We start from the raw sequence: 27,926 nt of genomic DNA, 5'->3' as shown, positions 1-27,926 counted from the left end.
AAAAATACTTTGTATGTATATATCTGAATGTATTTTAAAATCTATTGAAATATATATTTTAAACATGTAGGTATATATATTCTTACTAGGAATATTGGCATATATTTAGCATATAATTCATTAATTCTTAATATGTGTTTAGATGGCATCCGTTTAAGTACCTCTATTTAGAAACTATATCCATATTTAAATTCCCGGAATTAGTCAACATAATTGTTTTCTTTGTGTTTAAATATCTATATGTATGTAATTTGGAAATATTAAAATATCATTTTGATCCATGTTCTATTGTGTTTAACATATATGTACTATTAATATAAATCTAAACATATATACAAATATTTTTATTATCCCACTATGTATATATTAGGCTTTCCTGTATGTAAATAATTTAATTTTAATGTAAATTTAAAATTTAAGATTTTAAAATAGCCTAACAGGCAGATATCACATTTAAGTGCATTGCTTGAACAATGCATACAAGAGAAAAGCACATTCACAAAAGAAATCATGTGCAATGATTTTTATTTAAAACTGAAGACAGAAAAGTACGGTGGCGTATTGCATTCACTTGAAAATAAAAATCCTCCTGTTTTTACGACGTAACTATCTCATAAACACAGGGATTTTTATTTATTTTTGATTCTCCTGTAAAACAGGAAAATCTAAAATAAATAAGTCCAGTTTTTATGAGATAGTTATGTCGTAAAAACAGGAGGATTTTTATTTACTATTTTCAAGTGGATGCCACCGTAGGAAAGACAGCACAAAGACAGCATGTTAGTAACTAATTAATGCGTGGCATGGTTAGGACCTGAAGAAATAACATAAACTTAGGATTTACAGACCTTATGGGTCATTTCTCTTGTTCTGAAGACGTTTCTTCCTCTGCTCAGGGTGATGACCAATCAGCGGAAGAGCTGACCGGTCATCATACTGTGCAAAGGGAATTTCCCTCGTCGTTTTACTTTGACATTACAACCGGAAATGTAGTTGTTGTGCCTCGATGGTGCTGTCTCCTCTTGACTCTGGTACTAAAAAGAGCAGGATGTAGCGGTACATGTCTCAGGCTCGCTTCACATCCATCAAACCATCAGAAGTCCTCGCTGTAAATGTCGACGGGAGTCTGCTGGATTTGAGTCTGAAGGATGGCTTTCATCAGCGGAGACGACTAACGGTTAAAAATGTCCAACATCCTCGATGCGGCGTCCAAAGTGAGATGGGACCGCACGACTGCGGCCAAGCGAGCCGTGTTTCTTGCGGCTGCTGCTTACGGTGTCAAAACACTGTACCCCATCATCTGCAGGCAGCTCAGCAAAAACAGAGATCCCAGGAATAATGGCCGGATTTCTAAAGCGGAAAACGGCTCCACTTGTTTAACAAAAACAGCGAATGATGTTGCGAATCACAAGAAGGCATCACCGGGGGTTAATGCAGATTTTTTCAAACAGATCCTGGAACTTGGGAAAATCCTGTTCCCCAAGCTTGTCTCCAAAGAGCTCGGTTTGCTCTCCCTGCACTCGGTCGCGTTGATATCCAGGACGTTTCTGTCTATTTATGTAGCCAGCCTTGATGGTAAGATTGTCAAAACAATCGTTGAGAAGAAGCCCAAGCGCTTCATCATCCAGCTGATCAAATGGCTCCTCATCGCCATCCCGGCCACGTTCGTCAACAGCGCCATCCGGTACCTGGAGTGCAAGCTGGCTCTGGCCTTCCGCACCCGGCTGGTGAACCATGCTTACCGGACCTACTTCACCGATCAGACCTACTACAAAGTCAGCAACATGGACGGGAGGCTGGCCAACCCGGACCAGTCTCTCACCGAGGATGTCATGATGTTTTCCCAGTCGGTGGCCCACCTCTATTCTAACCTCACCAAGCCCATCCTGGACGTCATGCTCACCTCCTACACCTTAATACAGACCGCCAGGTCCAGGGGGGCCAACGCCAGCGGACCGACCCTCTTGGCCGGGCTAGTAGTCTTTGCGACAGCTAAGGTCCTGCGTGCCTGCTCGCCAAAATTTGGCAAGCTGGTGGCCGAGGAGGCTCACAGGAAAGGCTATCTGCGCTATGTGCACTCCAGAATCATTGCCAATGCTGAAGAAATAGCCTTCTACAGGGGACACAAGGTATGATGTATGAGACCAGAATAGATAACACATCACTCATCAGTATTTCACAGCTACACTTCCCACTAAAACAGAGTAGTAGATCTACAGTCAGGAGGGTTTATCCTAACACTAACAGAGCTATATTCATCTATAGATGTTATTGGCCTATCACAGATGCATAATCAGTGTATATATGCTCTAATTATGTCTCAGATTATGGAGAAAACTGTGCTTGAAGTTGAGATTAAGAAATGTACCAGTTTTAAGTTTACTCTGACGGCTGAGAGGATGATGGACTTAACTGTTGGATATTCTTGAACAAAGTTGTTAGGAATAAAAACAGCAGCCTTCTTTCTATTGGATTTGCATGGTAACATCAGTAAAACTGCAGTCAAACTGCAAACCCATAATTAATAATGCCGTTATTTTTGCCTCTCCAAAATCACTGTCTCGATGAGCCTCAGATAAAAGAAAAAACGTTAGAAGAATCAGAATCAGCCTTACTGGCTAATGCAGGGGGGTCAAACTCAATCACAGCAGGGGCCGGATTCTGGACTTGGGTGTAAACTGAGGGCCAAACAATTTCGAGTCAAAATAAATAAACCAAGATAACGGTGGATATTTAAGCATAAAAGGCCAACCTTATTTTCACCAGCAGTGAATTTTGGGGGTAAAAACTTGGCACTGATGATAAATGATTCTCAGATAAAAAGATCAACATGATAAGTAAAAAACTGAAAATCTGAGATAAAAAGTCAAAGTTATAAGTTTAAAAGGTAAAAACATTATATTTAAAGTCAAAATAATGTTTTTAAAAGGCAAAATATGAGATAGAATATTGAAACCATGAATTTTAAAAGTAAAAAACTGAGGTAAAATTCAAAATCATGATTTTTAACAGTCAAAACATGAGGTAAACATCAAAATCATACAAAATCATAAAATGTCAAAATATGAGTTAAAATTTCAAATGAATGTGTTTTAAAGGTCAAATGTGAAATAACATTATTAAATCACAAGTTTTTAAGGTAAAAAATGAGATAAAAGTCAAAACCAGGACTTGAAAAGGTCAAAAAAAACTGAGATGAAATAAATAATCATGGGTTTTTAAAGTACAAAAGTTAGATAAAAATCGAAATTATGAGTTCAAAAAGGTCAAAAAGTTAGATAAAAGTCAAAACCATGACCCTAAAAGGTAAAAAAAAAAAAAAAAAAAAAGAGAAAATGAAAAATCACAGGTTTTTAAAGTACAAAACTTAGATAAAAGTCAAAATTAGGAGTTGAAAAAGGTCAAAACATGAGATAAAAGTCAAAATCATGACTTTAAAAGGTCAAAATAGGATTTGAAATTTAAAAATATGAATCTGAAAGGTAAAAAAATGAGATAAAAGTCAAAGTTAGGAGTTAAAAATGGTCAAAATGTGAGATAAAAGTCAAAACCATGACTTGAAAAGGTAAAAAAAAAAACTGAGATAAAATTAAAAATCCCAAGTTTTTAAAGTACAAAAGTTAGATAAAAGTCAAAGTTATGACTTGAAAAGGTCAAAATAGGATTTGAAATTTAAAATTATGAATCTAAAAGTTAAAAATATGAGATAAAAGTCAATGTTATGAGATTTTAAGATTAAAATGTGAAATAAAAAGTCAAAACCATGACTTTTAGTCATAACTGTGAGATGCAAAATTGAAAATATAGAGAAAACACTAATTTCTTTCCCATGCTCCTGAGTTCATATCAAACTATTTTTACTGTTTAATTTTTCAGATTTTTGTAAATCATCAAGGTTAAGTTTACATTTTTATACTGGAGTAAATCTGCAGACCTCATACTGGTGGGCCAGTTAGAATAAAAATATCATATGATCTGGTGGGCCGGGTATAACTGCACCACGGGCCGGATTTGGCCCCCGGGCCTTGAGTTTGACACCCCTGGGCTAATGCAACAAGGAGTTTGACTCCGGTTAGCCTTTCTCTCATTGTACAGAAATCAAACAATAAATACAAAAAAAATAAATAAATTGAAAACAGTATTGAAAATTAAGATGTAACTATGTTCAAGCTCCTGATAGGTGTTATTTCTAGTACGTATTAGTCGTATGGTTGCATGAAGGGGACAAAGATGCTGACTAGACATGATCAGAAGTACCAAATATGCAAGGATGTGGGCAGATTCACATGAGGGTGATAAGATGATTGAGTTACCACAGAGCAGTGGCAGACCTAGGCAAACCCAGGCATGGGACCCTCCACATCCATTTTCTTGACCCACATATATCTAACAAAGTCCAAACATAACTGTGAAACATGTAAACAGTCAACTCTATAAAATCTTGTTTGCATAAACAAAACAATCTCTGTAAAACAAGGCAGTTTGTTGTCCATTTATCCATCATATAGAACAATCTTAGATTGTGAGGAAATAGAGTGTTTTGACGATCATCTAAAGCTGATTTACCATAGAATTGCCTCTAATACTATGTAAATGTTCTCTCACCTTCTCCCCAGTGCAGAAAATTTCCACATTAATACCATGAAATAGATCAGAATGCAGGAAAATGTTTTTTTGCTGAAATAATCTGGAGAAGGCCTCCTTACCTGGTGGTGCAACTGTAAAAATGGCACATGTTAAAATTATGCCATGCATTGACCATCTGGTTTTTGTAGAAGAGAAAGGAAAAACAAATGTAAAAGACTTGACTTGTAAATAAAATATATGTGTATTTTTCAGTCATTGATTCACAAATTTGTCTTAAAGATTGATTTGTATAAATTGTGATATATTCGAGATCATGATTTGGGTGATATATTTTCTCCGTATGGCTCACCCTTACTGTCATGTGTATCATAAATTCAGAGTTTTCTAGGAGGCTCTTTCCCAAGCTACAAAACTGAGACACTAGTTATTCATGAATTACAGTTATTCCTATTTCTTTTTTGTGAATATGGATTTTTATAAGGACAAAACTATTTATTGACGTGTGAAAATATCAGCCTTATATTGTGTTTATAAGGTGCTCATGGGGCTTCTGGTAGTCTGGAGGCCCCAGGCAGCCTACTAGGGCTGAACAAGTTGGAAAATAATCTAGTTGTGATTTTTTTTCCCAGTATTACTATTTAATATGCGATTATTATTAGGTTCCTCACCGTATGCATTTTTGAACAAATTCAAGCAATAAATCATTCTGTATTATAACCTACATTCAGCCAGGAACACTCATCATACATTCAACCAGTTTATGGCAATGGATATGCAGAAGGCTCTGCTCTGAAGATACTCCCTGGGTTAGTAAAACAGCTGGCTTTGACTTTCCAGGAAGCACATAGCTAGAAACCCAAATAAGGATGGATACATGAATGACAATGTGTATTAAAAACAATGAAATTATTTCAGACGTAATTATTCTGTAGTAGCATGAATCTGAATATGTGGGTGCAACAAGCTTTAAGCTATAAAGGAGGAGGCTGGGGTGGAGGAGGTGAATCAAGCTATGAGCTGACCACAGCTGGGGGTATGCCTTCCATGAACTAATGCTAAACTTCATCAATATTAGATAGAATAAACTAGTTATTTTTGCTAACACTGCAAATTTGATACCAATTGCTGTAAATAAGGGAATATCATTTTTATGTCACTCATTTTGACTAAAATAAGACATACATAAACTAGAACAGCACTCAGAGAGCGCAGACCTCCACCATTAGCCCTATCCCCCAATAGTAAAGAATCCTTTAAAAAAATTCCTGGATCCAGACGGTGATCTGGATCACTCCAAAAATCAAATCAGTTCTTCCTTATGCCATTTCTGACATTTCCTGAAAATTTCATCAAAATCCATCCATGACTTTTTAAGTTATGTTGCTGACAAACAAACAGATAAACAAACAAACAAACCCTGTCAATCACATAACCTCCTTGGCGGAGGTAAAAACAATACAGGGATTTCTGTAAACCATTTTAAAAAATGGACACTTGAATGTTTACATAATGTGCATAAAATACGTCCATAGTTCATATGTCTGTAGTTAATAGGTCTGTAGTTAAAAGGTCTGTAGTTAATACATCTATAGTTAACGCATCTGTAGTTAATAGGTCTGTAGTTCATATGTCTGTAGTTAATACGTCTGTAGTTAACGCATCTGTAGTTAATAGGTCTGTAGTTAATAGGTCTGTAGTTAATACGTCTGTAGTTAATACATATGTAGTTAATACGTCTGTAGTTAATAGGTCTGTAGTTAATACATCTGTAGTTAATAGGTCTGTAGTTAATATGTCTGTAGTTAATATGTCTGTAGTTAATACGTCTGTAGTTAATAGGTCTGTAGTTAATATGTCTGTAGTAAATACATCTGTAGTTAATACGTCTGTAGTTACTATGTCTGTATTTAACGCATCTGTAGTTAATAGGTCTGTAGTTAATAGGTCTGTAGTTAATATGTCTGTAGTTAATAGGTCTGTAGTTAATATGTCTGTAGTAAATACATCTGTAGTTAATACGTCTGTAGTTACTATGTCTGTATTTAACGCATCTGTAGTTAATACGTCTGTAGTTAATAGGTCTGTAGTTAATACATCTGTAGTTAATAGGTCTGTAGTTAATATGTCTGTAGTAAATACATCTGTAGTTAATACGTCTGTAGTTACTATGTCTGTATTTAACGCATCTGTAGTTAATAGGTCTGTAGTTAATATGTCTGTAGTTAATAGGTCTGTAGTTAATATGTCTGTAGTAAATACATCTGTAGTTAATACGTCTGTAGTTAATAGGTCTGTATTTAACGCATCTGTAGTTAATAGGTCTGTAGTTAATAGGTCTGTAGTTAATATGTCTGTAGTTAATACATCTGTAGTTAATACGTCTGTAGTTAATATGTCTGTAGTTAATAGGTCTGTAGTTAATAAATCTGTAGTTAATAGGTCTGTAGTTAATATGTCTGTAGTAAATACGTCTGTAGTTAATGGGTCTGTAGTTAATAGGTCTGTAGTTAATATGTGTGTTGTTAATACATCTGTAGTTAATACGTCTGTAGTTAACACGTCTGTAGTTAATATGCCTGTAGTTAATACATCTGTAGTTATTACGTCTGTAGTTAATACGTCTGTAGTTAATAGGTCTGTAGTTAATATGTCTGTATTTAACATGTCTGTAGTTAATACGTCTGTAGTTAATAGGTCTGTAGTTATTATGTCTGTAGTTAATACATCTGTAGTTAATACGTCTGTAGTTAATACATCAGTAGTTAATAGGTCTGTAGTTAATAAGTCTGTAGGTAATACATCCGTAGTTAATACGTCTGTAGTTAATAGGTCTGTAGTTAATACAACTGTAGTTAATACGTCTGTAGTTAATAGGTCTGTAGTTAATATGTCTGTATTTAACGCGTCTGTAGTAAATAAGTCTGTAGTTAATAGGTCTGTAGTTTATATGTCTGTATTTAACGCATCTGTAGTTAATACGTCTGTAGTTAATAGGTCTGTAGTTAATAGGTCTGTAGTTAATATGTCTGTATTTAACGCATCTGTAGTTAATACGTCTGTACTTAAAAGGTCTGTAGTTAATACAACTGTAGTTAATACGTCTGTAGTTAATAGGTCTGTAGTTAATAGGTCTGTAGTTAATATGTCTGTATTTAACGCGTCTGTAGTTAATACGTCTGTAGTTAATACGTCTGTAGTTAATAGGTCTGTAGTTAATATGTCTGTAGTTAATATGTCTGTATTTAACACGTCTGTAGTTAATACGTCTGTAGTTAATACGTCTGTAGTTAATATGTCTGTAGTTAATAGGTCTGTAGTTAATATGTCTGTATTTAACGCGTCTGTAGTTAATATGTCTGTAGTTAATACGTCTGTAGTTAATATGTCTGTAGTTAATAGGTCTGTAGTTAATATGTCTGTATTTAACGCATCTGTAGTTAATAGGTCTGTAGTTAATAAAACTGTAGTTAATACGTCTGTAGTTAATACGTCTTTAGTTAATATGTCTGTAGTTAATACGTCTGTAGTTAATATGTCTGTAGTTAATACGTCTGTAGTTAATATGTCTGTATTTAACGCGTCTGTAGTTAATATGTCTGTAGTTAATATGTCTGTAGTTAATACGTCTGTAGTTAATCTGTCTGTAGTTAATAGGTCTGTAGTTAATCTGTCTCTAGTGTATATTAACACACCGTAACACGCTGTAACACATTGTAACACATCGTGTAACAGACTGTAACATATTGTCACACATTGTAACAAACTTTAAGACACTGTAACACTCTGTAACACGCTGTAACGCACTGTCACACACTGTCACACACTGTCACACACTGTAACACATTGTTACACATTGTAACAAACTGTAAGACACAGTAACACACTGTAACACGCTGTAACACACCGTAACACACTATAACACACTGTAACATGCTGTAACAGGCTGTAACACACCGTTACACACCATAACACCCTGTAACACATTGTAACACACTGTCTTTGGCAGGTGGAGATGCGTCAGCTGCAGAAGTGTTACAGAGCTCTGGCAGACCAGATGAATCTGATCCTGTCCAAACGTCTGTGGTACATCATGATCGAGCAGTTCCTCATGAAGTATGTGTGGAGCAGCAGCGGGCTGGTCATGGTGGCAGTGCCCATCATAACAGCTACAGGTTTTGCTGACAATGGTGAGAATCAAACTCCTATTTAAATGTCGTTGGCTGAGATAACATTTCTAATGTCTTACTGTATCACGTAGTATCTAAAGTCTCACAGAGCCAGTGTGTAACAGTCTAATTCTGAGGTGTAAGCAGATTTCACACTGCATTAACACCATAACCAACAGCTACTGCTTCCTCCTTAAAGCAGAGGCTGATTAGCGTCTGTGAAATTATCAGCATCACCCCACACCTCCCTGATAACAATTTAGTTTAGCTGCAAAGAAAGCACTAAGTCACCTCTTTGTGAGACTACTAGTGTGCCCATGTGTCATTGTAACTCCTGATATTTAAATCGCTTATTTTCATGATATTCAAAGCCCGCAGGTAGAGAGTAAGAATGTGTACACTCACAGTACAGGACGCAGACTTGCAGATAACAACAGTTAAAGTCAGAGATCGATCAGTTTTTACATATGCCTTTCTTCTCTCTTTCCTAGAAACAGCAGATGGGCAGACACAGGTGATGGTGAGTGAAAGGACAGAAGCTTTCACCACTGCTCGTAACCTGCTGGCCTCAGGAGCTGATGCCATTGAGAGAATAATGTCGTCCTACAAAGAGGTGAGGAGCCACGTGCTGAACTGAACTGCTGGGGTGAATTACATCTCTTATCTGAAAGGATCAGACCCACTCTTCCCCTCTTACTCCCCCTTGGCTTTACAGGTTACACACATGGAAACAGGGAGGCTAGCAGTAGAGACAGAACAGAGCGGAGTCTGTGCACATGCACAGTGTTGTTTTTCCCTTTATTCCACTTTCCACTTTATTATGTTGATCCCGCCCAAACCCCCATAATGCATCTGTTACCCCCTGGGACATTTTAGCTAACTGAGGGTTTCCCATGTTTGATGGAGTCCCTCTGCTTTATTATTTGACTTATTCCACAAAAACCATGAATAGATGAGTTTGGTATAAAAAAGCAGTTGGCCTGCCAAGAGCCCTGACTTCAACCCCACTAACGCTGGGGAGAATTAGAACTTTCAATAGCACTGCCTGGACTAACAAATGCACCTTTAGCTTCATGTGTGTGATGGACATATCAGTGTATGTATTTCTCCTTATTTATGTTGTGGGGTGTTAAAAGACACGAGGATTTACAAGTGAACCTAGCTGTTTCAGTGGTGTTAGTCCCTTAGAGTTAAGAAATGAAATAGGAAATAAGACATAAAAGATGCTAAAAATACCCCGTCTCTGCTCTGATAAGCCTTTATTCATAACCTGATGACCAGCATTACTTTCAGATTGCTTAGATTGTGCAAAGTCTGGCTGAAGCACTCTCCATAGCATGACACAATTAGCTGTGAATTGCATTAAGTCCTTACTCTTTTTTCTTTTTTAATGAACTATTTCTGAAGCAGCCATCATGCATTTATGAGGCCAGCATGGAGCATTTTGTCGTTTGATTATGTTTTTATGGCTAAAAAAGTTATGATTTCTCAGTTTTCAAAGGTCACATATTTGACCCCTTTAAGACAAGTTTATATCTGCCTCAGAGGTCCACAAAACATGCCTGTGAAGTTTGTTGCTGAAAAAAACACTCCAGTATTGGATTTCTGCATGTCTAAAAACCCCTCAGTTTCAGCCCTGTTTCTGTGTTTGTGGCTTTAAATGCTAATGAGCTGTCTGGCTCCACCCCTCTCAGGAAATTGATGTGTCTTAATGGATGTGGCAACCAAACCTGGGGGCAAGGCTAACTCCCCACATGACATCATGAGGGGAGTTAGCCCCTGCTTGTTTCAACACACATTTTCTGAAGGTGGATAAAAAGAGCAGGGAGGGAATGGATTTTCTGATTCTTGGGGGGATTGTGGACAGACTAGGGGTACATATTTTTTGTTAGAAAAGCCTGAAAAACTGCTCATCTTGCATTTTAGGCTGCATGGAAACTTTATCTTTGCTTAACTAAAGCTGGGAAATGAATCAAAATTTAGACTAAATTGCAATATGCCCTGCAGCAAATTTCAAATCACAAAAGTGCAATATTTCTTTGACCTGATTTGTGTTTCTAAGTACCAGTTTAACTCAAGGCAGGCATGTTCAGCTCTACACATCATGCAAAAATTGAAGTGTCTGATTTTTCTAGAATAACTTGCAAAAGTCCTCCTTTCTATGTCTTTCTTATTTTCAAAATAAGAAAGACATCAGATCACCATTCTCTTCAATACAACAGTCCATTTTAAATTTGCAATGAGTCAAAATAATCACAATTAGATGTTTTTATGTAATTGTTTTGCTGTAGTCTAATCCACTAAATGTTGTGTTTGCCATAGTATAGAATAACTGATAGCTGGTTTGTCGACAAATACAAAAACAAGAAATTAGTAATAACCCTAAATGAATGCAATGTAGCTTTTTCCACTGCTGTAGGGACAGGTTCAGAATAAAGCTTAATAAACATACAGTACAAATGCCTGCAGGAAATGAATGCAACAGAGGTTTATCATGTTTTAAAATAACACTGATAAATAAACTGACAAATCAATTACCTTTCACAATAAAGACTATCCTGTTGACATATCTCTCTCTCTGAGAATTTTTCCAGCTAGAAGGCCAGTGTTATTCCTATTCAATATCACAATAATAATCTAGAGGCAGGCTTTTATGCAGTATTTTTCTCAAGAGTTATTAGGCTCCACGTTCAGACATCCACAGAAGCATGTGTGATGTCTGATATGTGATCAGGCCTTTTCAGTCACTCAGGTTTTAATGTAAAAGTGTTCCAGCAGAGGGGTGAAGGCCTGCACACACTTTCTGATCAGCAGATGCAGACTGTGCACTACTTTCATCTCTCACAGCTCCTCGATGATAAGCTCACAGTGCAGGCACAGCAGTTTTTTTTAAGTCCTGACTAAAAAAGCAGTGAAAGAAATCAGTGAATGAAAGGCCTTGTTCATTGAGGGCCAAATCCCTGATCTCTTGTTGCATTTTAATCCAAACAGAAAAAAAAAATAGCCAAACCCATTCATGCATTCTCTCTCTCTCTCTCTCTCTCTCTCTCTTACTTCATTTTTGTAAGAGGATTTGACTGTAGCACGGTTTACGGTGAGGCTCTGTCACAGAACACAGCTGATTTTCTACTTCTGATCATATGTCCATGCGTGTGTTTGAACAAGGGTCAAGTGAACTTGCATATCAAGTTGTCTGTCTGTCTGTGTGCAGTTTTTCTTTGGGAGTTCTGCAGCCCATATCACGGAGAAGAGTGCAAACTGCTCCTCTGTTAAAATTGCCAGTATGTTGTTGTCAGCTTCCTTTCCTGTGAGTCATGTCTTTCTAAAACCACCACTTAACTCACAAAGGCATGCCCATCCAAGCACGCAGGATTCTAAAAATATTCACAGTATACCTCTTTTACATTTTTTAATTAGGAAGATGCAGAAATTATTTTTTTCCTGCCATTATTTTACTCCCAAAACCTTTCCTGGAGGATATGAGTCCTTGCCTACAGTCTATCAAGCTGTTAGATGTGCAGCAGCAAGCCTCTGCATGCACAGCAGGGAGGTGTGCACACAATTTAACAGGGACATTCCTCAGGCAGCGTGCCTGGCTCACGCCCCCACACGTTCTGCCTATTAATGTGATAGTGTACGGTGTGTTTGTTGTGTGTGCATGCATGTGTGTGTGGTCAGATGGCCTTATGACATTTCCTAGCTAGTGTTTGTCACTCACCCCAAGCCCTGAGCACCTGTTTAATCCATTTTGGGCATTAAGGCATCCTTTTTTATAGATTCTTTCTTTTTTATGTTATTATAGAAATATTTTTCTATAAAATTTCTCACAATAATTTAAGTTACTTACCAAAGAACTTTATAGCAGGCGCCAAGTCTTGGTCTGGTGATATTTTTACATAAATGTAGAGGAGAATCAAAACTATACACCGATAAGAAAAGGAGCGATAAACATCTGATGTAAATAAAACAGCCTCACAAAATAAGTTTAAGACCAGTAATAATATTATTTAGCACTCATATTTGTACCAATGAGTACCCAAATGTAAGTACTAGTACTCAGTCTGGAGAAGTTGGTATTTAGTTTTTATATTATTGTACAGCACAACTGAGGTGAGTTTTTTCTGAGATCTAATCATGAGGGGAAATAAACACAAAAAATGATCATAGGCATTAGACTCTGAAGCTTGAATCCACTGCCTCTTTTGTTTCTCTGTAGGTCAGCCAGCAGTGAATCCTGGTATTGTGTATTTGCATATGTTCATGTGTGTGTGTGTGTGTGTGTTTGTGAGAGTTCAGAGCTTCTTCCCTCAGGGCTTATCCTAGCTGTGAATAATCCTCCATCTGTTGATCTTCCCTGTCGCAGTTCTGCGTTTCTTTCTCACTTTCCTCCTCCCTCATTTTTTTAAACAACAAAACTTTACGGCAGATCAGATGCTTGTTTTTGTTCGCCGTACGCTCTGAAACAACTGCAGATATTTAAATTAGACTCTTTCTTTTTTACGGTGGTCCTGAGAGGTCATCTCATCAATGTTCCCCTGAAACCGTGCAGCTCCTAAGGCAAACACTCTGAATGTTTAAATGCAATGTTTTATGCACTCGTGATCCTAAAAAACATGTTTTTATATTTTCATGGCTGGAATAATGCTGCTCTTTATTGAATATATGTCATAATAGCTGTCATTACACCAGGATAGATGGACAAATCCAATATAAATTTCCTTTTGGAGTTAAAAAGTTTTTGAAGCTGTTATTGGGTTCTGATGTTTAAATTATTTATTTGTGCCACTTTTTAACCCTTTTTAAACAAATTACCTGTTAATTTTGGCTACTTACATTGGCCACTTTTCATCCATTTTTCACACATTTTACCCCTTTTGACCCATATTAACCCTTTTCATCCACTCTCCCTGCTCATTTTTGCCACTTTAAACACATACAGTGCTTAACAAATGTATCAGACCACCCTAACCCTAACCAAAGTAAGGTTTATGCCACAGCTGTCCTTAATTAACAGCATTGGTAATTACCAAAATCATTTTTTATGTTTCTGCAATGGTTAATACACCAATATGTACTGATTTGTACTGATTTACAAAAAAACCTGAAAAAATAGTAAAGCATATTAATATTTCTTGATGAATGTGTCAAATTATAGTTATTTACTTGCATTCCTGAAGAGAAAAATGAGTTTTAGTGGTTGAATGTTATGCTTGATTCATTTCTGACTTCTCAGAGAAGCCCAGTGAGCCGGCTCAAATTTGGGTGAATTCAGTTTGAAATTCCTCATTCCTGTTCAAAATGGTAAAACGTAAAGAGTTCACTGAAAATGAAAGAGTCTGCATTAAAGCACTTCATGATGCTGGATGGTCTCTGAGACAAATATGACAGGTGGTCTAATACATTTGTTAAGCACTGTACATGCAAACATAAAATTATATCATACTAGGGCTGTCAAAATTAATGCATTCATTTGGATTAATCCATCGTCATGATTAATCCGATTAAAAATTTTAACGCAATTAACCCATCTACAGCACAGAATGACTCAAAATCCCTGAAACATCTCTTGCAACGCATTTCAGGCAGTTTGTCCAAGGTTGCCGTCTAGCATGCCTCCGCACATGCGCAAATGGGCCTTCAATCCAGTAGTGACCAACCAACTCAATATGGAAGACACTAAACAGCATGTTGGCCCTCTGGATGGGAAATTTGAGAACAAAAACAAACAAGATGGAACAGTCGACCGACATAAAGTATTATGCACATTCTGCAGGAAGGAGTTTTCTTTTCACCAAAGCACTTCCAGCTTAAAACACCACATTAATGCGAAGCATACGTTCGTCTGAGATTCCCTTATTTCTTGAGTCTGTTTGTTTATGCAAAATGAAACATGATGAATATAGATTAAAAGTGAATGATATTTAATCATGATTAATTAAAATTAATCCACAGCAACCCTGTGATTAATCTGATTAAAAATTTTAATCGTTTGACAGCACTAATACATACATACATACGTCAGAATATTGACAGTAGCATACATAGTCTTACGGACATGTATTGTCAGATCTTTCTGCAGCTGGCCACAGTAGCTATAAAAGAAAAGACTTAAAGAAGACTTTGTAGACCAGCTGACAGTGTTACCAAGCCATAGCAAACATTTTAGCCCTTGAGGCTAATAAATAAAGGAGCTACCATACTTGGAAAAGTCTTCCATATCTGAGGTGACAGAGCAGAGTAATCATGAAGTTTTATTTTGGTTAGGGTTCCAACATTCTGCTCTCATCTCAAAGTCATTCTTGACAAGCAGAGTTAAGAAGTCCCTATTATTTTTGGTTGAATGTATTTCACTGAATCTTAACTCTTTAAAAGGATCTGCTCATTTTCATTTTTTTATTCTAAGATAGTTTATGTAAAACTCTCAATGCTAGGACTGAGACACTCAACAGTAAAATTTTAAATGCTTTGAAAGGTGATTTTATTTCCTCAATTTGCACACCACTCAGTGTTTTTCAATCTTCTGATTGTGTTTTAAGAGTACCGATAAGATGATAAAACTTTAAAGTGGATATTTTATTTGTGTAGTTACAGTGGGGACTTAGTCTGACTTTCCCTTGTTTGATTTGTCTTTTCTCCTTTAGACCAATTTTATTTGTGTTCTTGGTCAGTTTTCTCTGAGCCAGTCAGCTAAAGCCCAACATGGTGTCCTTGAACCCCCCTATGTGATGTTGGTTATTTTATATAGCCAAGCTGTGTCAACAGTCTGCATTGTCTCACAGCAGGGTAAGCCTTATGAGCCAAGGAAGGAGAGGAGGTTATCCTCATTTGTCCCTTTTCATCATTAGAAACAAGAAGTGTCCTTACCTTTGTTACCTTACCTCCTTCTTTTACCTCACATAATTAGAAAAATATTACTTTTGCTAAATATTTAGGCCATTATACCTAACACTTTTATTCAACTATTTCAGTTATTTACTAATAATCTTAAGCCTTCTATTCCAGCCTTTTACCAATACCTGATTAAGCCAATTGCCAGTAACCTTTAGCAAGCAATGTTGGCCAATTATCAATAACTTTTAGCTACATGCTCAGCCATTTAACCTTTAGTCTACTGTTTAATAACCTTAAACCGCTTTATTCAGTAATTGTCAAATACTTCTAGCTAGCTACTAAAGGTTTAATCTTTTATTTAGCTAAATATAACGCTGAATCTTCATTACCGTGGAATAAATCTTATTTCTATTGAGACAGCTATAGTCAGCCATGCCCTACTCAAGATCACATCAACAAAAATGTCTAATTCTTTCCTGATATCCTTAATGAATGATGGCTACCCCAGCCCATATCAACACCATTGTTCAGGAATCAAACATTAAATACAGTGATCATCAGAGTAACTCTGTAACTGTTGAGTGGTCATCAGAGTAACTCTGTGACTGTTGAGTGGTCATCAGAGTAACTCTGTAACTGTTGAGTGGTCATCAGAGTAACTCTGTGACTGTTGAGTGGTCATCAGAGTGACTCTGTGACTGTTGAGTGGTCATCAGAGTAACTCTGTGACTGTTGAGTGGTCATCAGAGTGACTCTGTGACTGTTGAGTGGTCATCAGAGTAACTCTGTGACTGTTGAGTGGTCATCAGAGTGACTCTGTGACTGTTGAGTGGTCATCAGTGTAACTCTGTGACTGTTGAGTGGTCATCAGAAGAACTCTGTGACTGTTGAGTGGTCATCAGAGTGACTGTGTGACTGTTGAGTGGACATCAGAGTGACTCTGTGACTGTTGATTGGACATCAGAGTGACTGTGTGACTGTTGAGTGATCATCAGAGTGACTCTGTGACTGTTGAGTGGACATCAGAGTGACTGTGTGACTGTTGAGTGATCATCAGAGGGACTCAGTGACTGTTGGGTGGTCATCAGAATGACTCTGTGACTGTTGAGTGGTCATCAGAATGACTCTGTGACTGTTGATTGGTCATCAGAGGAACTCTGTGACTGTTGAGTGGTCATCAGAATGACTCTGTGACTGTTGATTGGTCATCAGAGGAACTCTGTGACTGTTGAGTGGTCATCAGAGTGACTCTGTGACTGTTGAGTGATCATCAGAATGACTGTGTGACTGTTGAGTGATCATCAGATTGACTCTGTGACAAGCTTTGTTTTAGTTGTTGACCTCACGCTCAGACATTTTTAGATTTGTTGAAAGTGAAGTGACTACCATGCGGTTTCTCTAACTACAAAATGTGGTAGCTCATGAACAACTCTGGATAAGAATGACTGTTTTAGAATTACTCTGATTAAAAGCACATGATGAACACATGAAAATGTCCTCTATTAGAATCTGACCCTTTCTTGTTTCATGCTGCCATTCTTGACTTAACCCTGTGTCTTTGTACGGACAGGTCACAGAGCTGGCAGGCTACACAGCACGGGTCCACAACATGTTTGTGGTGTTTGAGGATGTCCAGAGGGGTGTCTACAAACGCTCATCTCTATCAGCAACAACAGGAGCAGAGAAGAAGAGCAAGCCTGAGATGCACATAGATGGACCACTGGAGATAAAGGGTATCGATGCTCTTCTTCTTCTGGGGTTTTTAGAAGTGGTTGGCATCCAGAAATGTTTACATTACCCCTGACAACTGGTTTAAAGTTAATCTACATAATTCCTTCTACTACTACTTAAAGTTCCAGAAAAATGGAAATATATGAGCCTTATTCACCAAGCTTTCTTAAGAAGAACTTTGATCTTAAAAACCACCTGTGTACTTTTAAAGAAGATTAAGACGATCTTTTTTTATTTAAATACGAGTAAAGAGGAGGGGGTGCTTCAAGGTAATGATGTTGGGAGCCACTGCTCCACCAGTTTTTCTCCTCATTATCTAATGATGACTCCCCCCCATGATTTTTCACCAACATCAAATTTAATGGAATACTCAGTATCAGGTTCAGGGTAAGTCTTATTGACTCTGTTCGAGCCCTGAATGAATGCCTTCGAGAAATCACCTGTTAGCTTAGAGCTTGTTTATTTTTAACCCCATATATCCTTCTATGAGGGTTTTATCTCATCCATATACATGCTTAAGCCTAGTCCCTGGTATCTAATGTCATAGCCTGTGTTGTGTTTCACTTGTTTGTCTCCTTAGGTGAAGTGATAGATGTGGACAATGGCATTGTGTGTGAGAATGTTCCAATAATTACACCTAACGGGGATGTGGTTGTGTCGTGCTTGAATTTAAAGGTGAGTCAGAACTCCTCTGTCTTTGGATCATCCATGTTCTACCGTTTCCTTTAGGAATTAACCATTACAGAAAAGATGGCTTGACTATTGATTTGATCCCTATCCAACATCAAACTCCACACACTATATTCCCCATGAATGTTTACTCCTACACATACGTGCTTTCAGATGTTCTCCCTTTTACCTCCAGCTCCCCTGGGGTTCTTTTGGGTCTATATGGCATTAATTAGCATTTCTGACAAATCCTCTGTGGTCTCATTAAGAAACAGATACATCCTGTGGGTGACGAGGTGTTCCTCCTTAGGGCTTATGCCTACTGTAATGAGCTGGAAAGATGCTTGAAATCATTGATCAATGCCAATGATGAAAATAATGGAGAACTGAGGTAGTTATTCCTGGAAAACTTCACCAACTTCCAAGGTGCACGGAGGATTAAAAAAGTCTTGAAGGAAAAGAAACATGAAACAGAACAACTTTATTTAGTCGACTCAGCCTGTGACCTTCATCAAGAAACCGATGTAAAGATCACGCAAAGGCCCTGTAAAGTGAAACCCAAAATGTGTGTCTTAACACACTAGATACACTATATTGCCAAAAGTATTCACTCATCCATCCAAATAATGTAAATCAGGTGTTCCAGTCACTTCCATGTCCACAGGTGTATAAAATCATCACCTAGGCATGCAGACTGTTTCTACAAACATCTGTGAAAGAATGGCTCGCTCTCAGGAGCTCAGTGAATTCCAGCGTGGTACTGTGATAGGATGCCACCTGTGCAACAAGTCCAGTGGTGAAATTTCCTGGCTCCTAAATATTCCTCAGTCAACTGTCAGTGGTATCATAACAAAGTGGAAGCCATTGGGAATCACAGCAGCTCAGCCACCAAGTGGTAGGCCACGTAATGACGGAGCGGGGTCAGTGGATGCTGAGGTCATAGTGCGCAGAGGTCGCCAACTCTCTGCAGAGTCAATGGCTACAGACCTCCAAACTTCATGTGGCCTTCAGCTCAACTCTAAAAAAAATCCTTATTTAGTTGTTAATAATGTGTATCTACGCACTTTTGCAAAAGTACCTGCTTACAGTTTTACATGTTTTATTGTTTTTCTTTTTCTTTTACCAGTTTCATCACCTGGATCCTCCTCTGATAGATCAGATTCATTATAATTAGGACTGTTAATCACAAAGCCATCAAGATCATTTTTATTGATTTACATTATTTTATTTTTGTTAATTGCATCAGTCTCCAGCTTTCTAATCATTTTAGCACACTTATACTAGGTCACTGCCACGTCTTCCTGCAGCCACAGTGATGTAAAATAAACATTGAAGAGGTCAGAGGTCATCTGCACCTCGTTTCACTTTTTTACTGTTCCCTTATTTTCCTTTTCAGTCCTTAACAAGTTCCTTTTTTCATCGTCAAGCTCATGCCATAATCTTCCATCTATCAAAGCTCCTTATTTCCTTTTAAATTTTAAAAAGAGGTCTGGATCCAAACAGGAAGTTTAAAAAAATACAAAAATAAAAAATGATACAAATGCAGTTTTAGATGCACAGTAGTTAAATAAATTTAAAAAGATTAATGGGCATTATCCATGAAATTCTGAGAATAATCATGATTAAAATGTGGAATTGTTTGACAGCCCTATTAATAATGAATATGGCTGTTTTATATCTTTTAAAGTGGCATTGACATTAACACAGGTATGGAATTAAAGGACTATACATTTTAAAGCTACATTTATTTATTTTTGTCCTTCTTTTTTATCCTAATTTCTGCTGAACTGTCAGAAATTGAAGCCGTGTATGTTGTATGGCACTATTTCCTGCAGCTACAGGTTATTTAGTGATAACTTCATGTGGTTTTCCCTAGCAACTACAACAGCACACAGTCTTATCAGGAGTGTGGATCTTTTTATAAAATCAGACCTGGTGTGTAATGTTAGTCTAATGCTCTTTAGTGTAAGCTACTCGCTGACTGATGATTTTTATCCCTCCAGGGCTTTTTAATCTTAATGACAGTAGTGCGGCGTAACCTGGATTAAGCAGGATTAACACATTTTCTCTCTTTTTCAGGTGGAAGAGAGCATGCATCTATTGATCACAGGGCCTAATGGCTGTGGAAAAAGCTCTCTTTTCAGGATTCTCAGCGGCTTGTGGCCCGTCTACAGCGGGCGGCTACACAAACCCTCTCCCCAGCATATGTTCTACATCCCTCAGAGGTACACACACTGGCAGGTCTCCTCATATCTCTTCTCCAGTGTCCCCAGTGAGTGTGATGTGGTGAAAACACGGCTGGGTTTGACTGTTGTACTGGTGAAGCCTCTCAGTAATGTAATCCAGTGTAACTAGAGCAGAGAGTGAGTAGGAAACCAGATCCCCGGCCACAGTGAAATATTTACCAGCCAGACGAGGACTGAGAGGTTTTCAGTTATTTTCACTTCTTTAGATGTAGGGAAGTTGGGTTTAAAGGCCAATAATATCGTGATTTTAAAGACTTTTTTAAGGTTATTTCCTGTAGTTTTGTAGTTATTCTGTATACAAAAATCACCCATGTGGCCAAAACTTATCATCTTCTGATCTGGCTAATTCTAATACCTCTCTGTTGAAGAATTTAAGTTAGAATACGTTAATAGGGGGCAGAGGTGGCCTAGTTGTTTAAGGCACACCCCATGTACACGGACGGCCTGGGTTCAAATCCGGCCTGAGCCCCCCTTACGCATGTCTCTCCCCTGCTCTTGTCCCTGTTTCCACCTCTATCCATGGTCCTCCTCTATTAAATAAAGGCACAAAAATGCCCAAAATAAAGCTTTAAAATTAATAATAATAATAATAATTATATGTTAATAGAAAGGAAACTAGAGCATCAGTTCCCAACCTGGGGTCCTGGCACCCCTGGGGGGGCTCTAAAGATCTCAGGGGGGTCTGTCTGCTCTGATGTCAAAATTACATGTGCATATGTTTGTTTAAAAATCATGATAATAAACATGATGTACAATGGGGTGTTAGGGCCACCTCAAAGATAAAAAAAAAGATAAAGAGGATCTGGTAATTTTGAGATTTTTTTTTTTTCATTTTTGAGGAAGAAAAGAGTTGTATATTTAAACTAAACTCAGAGTTTTTAAAGTAAAAAAAACATCAAAAAAAAAATTTAATCTCTAGGTTTAAAAAGTTGTAAATTTTGATAAATAAACTCAAAAATTTCACATTTTTGAAGCCATAAATGTATGATATTATAAAGTCAAAAATTTAGGAGAAACCGTTGTGAAAACAGAGGCTGACCCCATTTATAAGAATGGTATCATTCAGATGATATTGATTATCTAATATTCCGGCTGAACTCAAAAATATTTTCTTATTGATCAGTCACAACTACGATATTCTTCCATGCAATCAACTTTGTTCAACCTTATAACCTCAAAAATTCTTAGTTTTGGTTCACGTAAAGTTAATAAACAGATCCTTTATATTTTTTTAGATTGGCACTATATGCCTTTATTATAATGCAGTTTATACATACGACCTATTACAGTGGGATTTTGTCAGTGAAACAGTTTAAATTGATGTTAAATATTTCCATGTGGGACTTGGGGCCTAGCTTATCTTAAATACGAGTTGGGGGGGCAGCTGGGTAAAAACGGCTGTTGATCACTGCTCTAGAGAACTTTTAGGGATAAAAAAATCACTGGATATTTAATGCCTTTTGATTAAAAAAGATAACAAAAGAACATCTAATTCAAGTTTGTTTTATCTAGTCCGAGGTGATTTTTTTTGGAATTATTCAGTCAATCCATGAGATTCATAACAGCCCAGAATAGCTTTCATTTTAAACATTTTCTTTTACTGACAAATGCATACAGGATGGGCAAATGGCTGTCTGGTTATGTATGGGTAAGACTAGCAGAGCAGCAAAATGTCAGTCAGCTGACACAACATTTCTGAGCTAAGTTTAGAATCTGTGTCAATTCACTCTTCAAGAAAAGGTGCCAGACATGTCCTCCTTCTACTGAAGTCTGAAGAGTTTCTTTGTTGCTTTCTTGTATTACATCTAATGCTTTTAAAACAGTATGCAGTTTGTCTAAGTCAGTGAATATCCTGTAATCTAACCCCAGAGATTCAGACTCAACTGACCCCCCATACAGAGTGGTTAATATTTTATACATGGGATGATACAGCCACCTGTCAGCTGAAACACAATCCAAGACACTGTTCATTAACAACAACGGGGCTTAATGGGTGTCTTTGCTCTCCAGGCTTTTGTCTTTAGAGTGGGCCAAAGATGTTCCCCTTTGTACAAACACACCTTTATTCTTTAGCATCCAGAAAATTCAGAGGTCACGTATGATGCAAAATACACTCATTCAGGCTTTTCTATCAGAAATATGTGCCTTTGGCGTGTCCACAATCCCCCAGGAATCAGAAACCCCCTCCCTTTTTCCACCTTTCAGAAAATGTTCTCAGATTTTCCCCTCATGGTGTCATGTGGGGAGTTAGCCCCGCCTCCAGGTTCGGTTAGGTCTCCACGCTTGGAAGAAAGTTCCGCCCTCCTCTCCTGCCAGTTGAGAGGAGGATCAGGAGAGCCACATCCATTTCCTGAGAGGGGCGGAGTCAGACAGCTTATTAACATTTAAAGCTACAGACACAGAAACAGCTCGTTGAGTGTTTTTACAGCAATAAACTTCACAGGCATGTTTTGGGATGTCTGAGACCAATATAAACCTGTCTTAAAGGGGTCAAATATGTGACCTTTAATGAAATGTGTTTACAAAGTAAAACTGTGAATAAGGTGCATGTGTCCTCCTCCAGGCCATACATGTCCATCGGTTCACTGCGGGACCAAGTCATCTACCCAGACTCTGAGGAAGACATGTCTGCTAGAGGTCTCAGTGACAGTGACCTGGACGCCATCCTGGACATCGTTAACCTGAAACACATCGTCACCAGAGAGGGTGGTAAGACAGCATGAAATCATTAAAGATGTGTGAAGTGAAAACAGGAGGCTTGTGATGTTTAAAAGGAAAAAAAAAGACCAGTTAACTGTTTATAGCTTCTTTAAAACTACACATAGTAATTACCATCAAACTGGACAAAACTCTGGAATAATCTAAACATAACAACCGTGATAAAGCCCATTTATACCTGTTAATGGCTCCGCACACATAAGTTTTGTCTTTTGGGCTGTAAAATAGCAACAGATTTATACAATATTTAATCTGACACTGGATATATTTCAGCTGACCTGGGATCAGTAGCTACATTAACCATACAGAGCCCAGTGAAGAGAGAGAGAGAGGTTCATAGTGGAGAGTTATCGCATACAGTATAATCTTGAGCCTGATCAGAGTTACAACCACTGAAACCCAGACTTTTGAACTGGTATGAGCCCCTGCAGTTGTTCTTCTGCGTGTCCGTATCTGAATCCCCCTCCTTTACGCGCCATGAACTGTGCCATCTCTCTGCGTTGGATGCCGTTCAGTGCTGCACCAAACAAGCTCTCCTGTCACAGGACAGCCTGTGTCCAAAGCAGATTAAATGATCAGTTAAAAGATAAGAGCAATTTAACCATCTGATGAGAGCTGGAAGTGAAAACACCCCAGGATGAATAAATGATGTTCCATTCAAACATTAGTGATCAAGACCACAGTTTGACTTCTTGATGACATGAAATAGAATCATAGGTAAACAAATTCAGTGGATGATAGTTTGCCATTATAATTTTATAATAAGAGAGGTTAAATCAACCGTGAGATTCACCCACACACTTGTCCACAAATTTGGCAGACTCTCCTTCACACATGGAGGATGAAAAGTGTTTGTTATCCTGTGAGCTGCTGTTTGTGGCTCAGTCAAGGGAAGAAGCTTTATTTCACAAACCAAAAAAGACCCTCACAGTCATTAAAGCCTGACTCTGCAAGAAACTGGTAAAAATGTGGACAGAACTGGGATCCATTAGTACGAGGTTTTAGTAGAACTGTGCAAAGTTAAGTTCTTCAGCTCTGATAAAATATTTGGAACTTGTTGAAATACAATGAGACAAATATATAGTTCTCTCTCTCTCTAGAAAAAGCTCTGAAGTGGATCCTTTTAACTTTGTTACTTCATGACATGTTCCCGCGCTTGTGTTCCTTTATTTGCATTTGTGCCGTACTTTTGCCCATCTCGTTCTTCCGTGCCAGGGCCAGGGAAGCATGCCGTGCCCAAGCATGGAAGAGCGTACTCACATGGGTCAAATGTACTGAATATTAGGCTCTAAAGTGCTCAGGCATGCTGAGTGCGACCTAAAACGAGCTCAGGCACAGTACGGGCCGCCCAGTGTGAGTGCCTCCTCAAACAAGCTCAGGCATGGTACAGACTGCCTAGCCTTAGTGCACCCTGAGACATACTCAGGCACGGTACAGACTGCCTAGAGTGAGTGCACCCTCAGACTTGCTCAGGCACGGTACAGACTGCCTAGAGTGAGTGCACCCTCAGACTTGCTCAGGCATGGTACAGACTGCCTAGAGTGATTGCACCCTTATTCTGTAAGCATGGTGCTGTGCAACACAACTGCTGTTTTGTTCTCAAATGTTTGAGCTGAAATACAATGAGACAAAATATGTAGTTCTCTTTCTAACTCTCTAGAAAAATCCTGCCCCCTCTCTAAGCCTTTCTTTTTAGGACAGTATGTCTGTTGAGCATGCAGCTGCTGCCTGGTCTGCTCTGTGTGCTCTGTAGCAGGTCCTTCATTTGCATTCAAACCGTGCCTAGGCCCACCTCGTCCTTCTGTGCCGGGGCTGTGAAGCGTGCCGTGCCCAAGCACGGAACGAATGCACTCACACTGGTCAAACGTACTGGACTTTAGGCTCAAACGGGCTCAGGCACGGTGTGGATGGCCTAGTGTGAGTGCGCCTCAAACAAGCTCAGGAATGGTACGGACCACCTAGTGTGAGTGCACCCTCACTGACCTATCACCAAATTTAGACAACAACAAATACACCAAAAAAACCACAGTGGCCTTAAAAAAATTTTCTCTCCTATGGGAAAGTCAACAAGGCAGAACTTTACAAAATAACTGACAAAGTTTGCAAAAATATTAGGACAAAACAGGCATGATGGTCCAAAACAAGCCAAATAAAAGGAAAACAGTCATCAGCAAAAGAAAAATAAGGCCCACTTTAATTTTCATGAATGCAAATTTGTCCTGGAGTCTGCCCTGAAGTTACTGTGGGGATAAAAATATAAATACAAATACATAACACGAGATGACACGAGATGATTCATTACATAACGTCAGCATTTCCATGTGACAATAATAAACACCTTCTTAGAGCAGGGAAACACTGACATAATACCTATTCGTCAAATTTCCTGCACATCCTTACCTGTTTCTCAGAATCTTAAAGGACAAATGAACATTCATAGTGCTTTAGCTTGGTCAGAGGGACCCAGGGGGTAAAAGCTGATAGTCTGAGTGAAGACTAAGAGACAGATCTGTGCCTGTCTGAAAACAGACTGCTCATAGAACGGATGTAAAAAACCGAGGCACTACAAAGTAGTCCATGTGTCTGCTCCAGCAGAAGAGATACAGCACTGTAAAGACACAGACATGGATATTAAAATGTAGAAAATAGTCCTAATACAGACAAAATATCTGATAACTGTGAAACACTATAACCAGCAGCAGTACAACACAGCAAAACGACAGACCACCACAACAACCATAGTCTTGTTGTTGAATAATACATTAACAGATGGTAGAATAGACGAAACAAATGCTAGCTTAGCAAAGTCATAGATGCACAACTCATTTAATGGATTTAAAAATGTATTTCATTATTTCATGTAAAGGCACACATGTATTTCAGGTTTCCACTGTAAAATAGGCTCTTTCTCAGATTTTGCTGACATTCCTGAAATCCTGTCTAAGAAACCTCTCTTCTGATATGATAAATATTTTCCCATGAAAGTGTTATCCTAAAATGTCACATTTCTCTAAAGAACACATGAGCAGCAGCAGTTTCCAAGTCTGTGTGATGTCTGATTTCACATTCAGGCTGGGATGCTGAGCTGGACTGGAAGGACGTTCTTTCAGGTGGCGAGAAGCAGAGGATGGGCATGGCTCGTATGTTCTATCACAGGTAAGAACCAACAGCTGACATTACAATGTTACCTGATAAATTCCTGCACCCTGACCGAAAACCTGTCCTGAAACACACCGTGTTCCACATTATTATGCAAATGCTATTTTTCTCAGATTTTCCTAAATAATCGACGCAAATGACAGTGAGTATAATTTTCAAGTATCGGCTGTTAAAGCATTATTCAGATTTTATTGAACAAACCTCCCAATGATAACTAAAAAACTTAAAATGCTCTGTTCTAAATTATTAAGCACAACAGAGTTTCAGAACATTTTATAGGTTGTACAGAACTGAAAATGGCCATTTGTTGAATTTGCGGCATTAGGAGGTCATATTAACTGAAATCAAAGCTATTTCAATCAAAAACATCTTAACAGGCCAAGTTCCATGTTAACATAGGAGCCCTTCTTTGATATCACCTTCACTATTCTTGCATCCATTGAACTTTTCAGTTTTTGGAGAGTTTCTGCTTGAATTTCTTTGCAGGATGTCAGAATATCCTCCCAGAGCTGCTGTTTTGATGTGAACTGCCTCCCACCCTCATAGATCTTTAGTTTGAGGATGCTCCAAAGGTTCTCAGCAGGGTTAAAGGTCAGGGGAGGATGAGGGCCACACCATGAGTTTCTCTCCTTTTATGCCCATAGCAGCCAATGACACAGAGGGATTCTTTGCAGCATGAGATGGTTCATTGTCAAGCATGAAGATCATTTTGCTACAGAAGGCACGGTTCTTCTTTTTGTACCATGGAAGAAAGTGGTCAGTCAGAAACTCTATATAGTTTGCCGAGGTCATTTTCACACCTTCAGGGACCCTAAAGGGGTCTACCAGCTCTCTCCTCATGATTCCTGCCCAAAACATGACTCCGCCCCCTCCTTGCTGATGTCACAGTCTTGCTGGGACATGGTGGCCATCCACCAACCATCCACTACTCCTCCATCTGGACCATCCAGGGTTGAACGGCACTCATCAGTAAACAAGACTGTTTGAAAATGAGTCTTCATGTATTTTGGGCCCACTGCAACCATTTCTGCTCGTGAGCATTGGTTAGGGGGGGCTGAACAGTAGGTTTATGCAAGCCTCTGGAGGATCCTACACCTTACCATACCATCCATGAGTTTAACTGAAAAACAAAAACTTGAATGTTTATCACACTAAAATCTAATTTGCATAATAATTTGTAATGTGGTGTAAAATACTACAGCATCCCTAACCTGAAATGAGACTCTTCAGCCTCAGCTTAGCTGATACAAGCAGATCGTCAGTCTCTTTAAATGATTATTATTATATTCTGTGTTTTAGACCTAAGTACGCGCTCCTGGATGAGTGTACTAGCGCTGTGAGTATCGATGTGGAGGGGAAAATTTTCCAGGCTGCTAAGGATGCTGGCATCTCTCTGCTCTCCATCACACACCGACCCTCACTGTGGTAAGAAACATCTTACTCTTTAGTTGTATCAATATTACAGTCCAACAAAGATGCTGCTGAATGTAGCTTTGGGTAAAAACAATCCCTTCTTACCATAGCATGCACTAAAGAAATTCTGAAAACTGGTTAACTTTCCCTCCGCCTCTAGGAAGTACCACACTCACCTGCTGCAGTTCGACGGGGAGGGAGGCTGGCGTTTCGAGCAGCTGGACACAGCAACGCGCCTCTCCCTCACTGAGGAGAAACAGCGCTTGGAGGCCCAGCTTGCCGGCATTCCCGAGATGCAGCTCCGCCTCAATGAGCTCTGCAAAATCCTGGGAGACGACTCTGTTCTCAAAACAGCCGAGGAGTGAAGTAGAAAGGGGGTAAGGGGCCCAGGAGGGGAAAAGATAAG

The 27,926-nt window shown here is 38.5% G+C and overlaps 1 protein-coding gene across 1 annotated transcript; it reads left to right on the top strand.

Moving 5' to 3' along the window:
- Positions 1–998: 998 nt before the first annotated feature.
- Positions 999–27,926, top strand: LOC121505540 (ATP-binding cassette sub-family D member 2-like). The gene is made up of 10 exons (XM_041780952.1): positions 999–2,129; positions 8,594–8,774; positions 9,245–9,366; positions 17,155–17,317; positions 17,896–17,990; positions 20,064–20,209; positions 22,794–22,939; positions 26,020–26,104; positions 27,407–27,532; positions 27,681–27,926. The coding sequence occupies exons 1-10, from the start codon at positions 1,185–1,187 to the stop codon at positions 27,883–27,885; spliced, it is 2,214 nt and encodes a 737-aa protein (XP_041636886.1). The 5' UTR covers positions 999–1,184; the 3' UTR covers positions 27,886–27,926.

This window comes from Cheilinus undulatus, linkage group 23 (genome assembly GCF_018320785.1).
Source record: "Cheilinus undulatus linkage group 23, ASM1832078v1, whole genome shotgun sequence".
Classification (NCBI taxonomy): domain Eukaryota; kingdom Metazoa; phylum Chordata; class Actinopteri; order Labriformes; family Labridae; genus Cheilinus; species Cheilinus undulatus.
Note: the sequence above shows the minus strand (reverse complement) of the source record. Positions and strands in the feature narration are given on the sequence as shown.

Excerpts from the sequence above, each read along its gene's own strand:
- LOC121505540 (XM_041780952.1), top strand. The coding sequence starts at position 1,185 with ATGTCCAACATCCTCGATGCGGCGTCCAAAGTGAGATGGGACCGCACG. Across the intron at positions 17,991-20,063 it reads TGTCGTGCTTGAATTTAAAG|GTGGAAGAGAGCATGCATCT; the intron begins GTGAGTCAGAAC and ends TCTCTTTTTCAG. Across the intron at positions 22,940-26,019 it reads CATCGTCACCAGAGAGGGTG|GCTGGGATGCTGAGCTGGAC; the intron begins GTAAGACAGCAT and ends TTTCACATTCAG.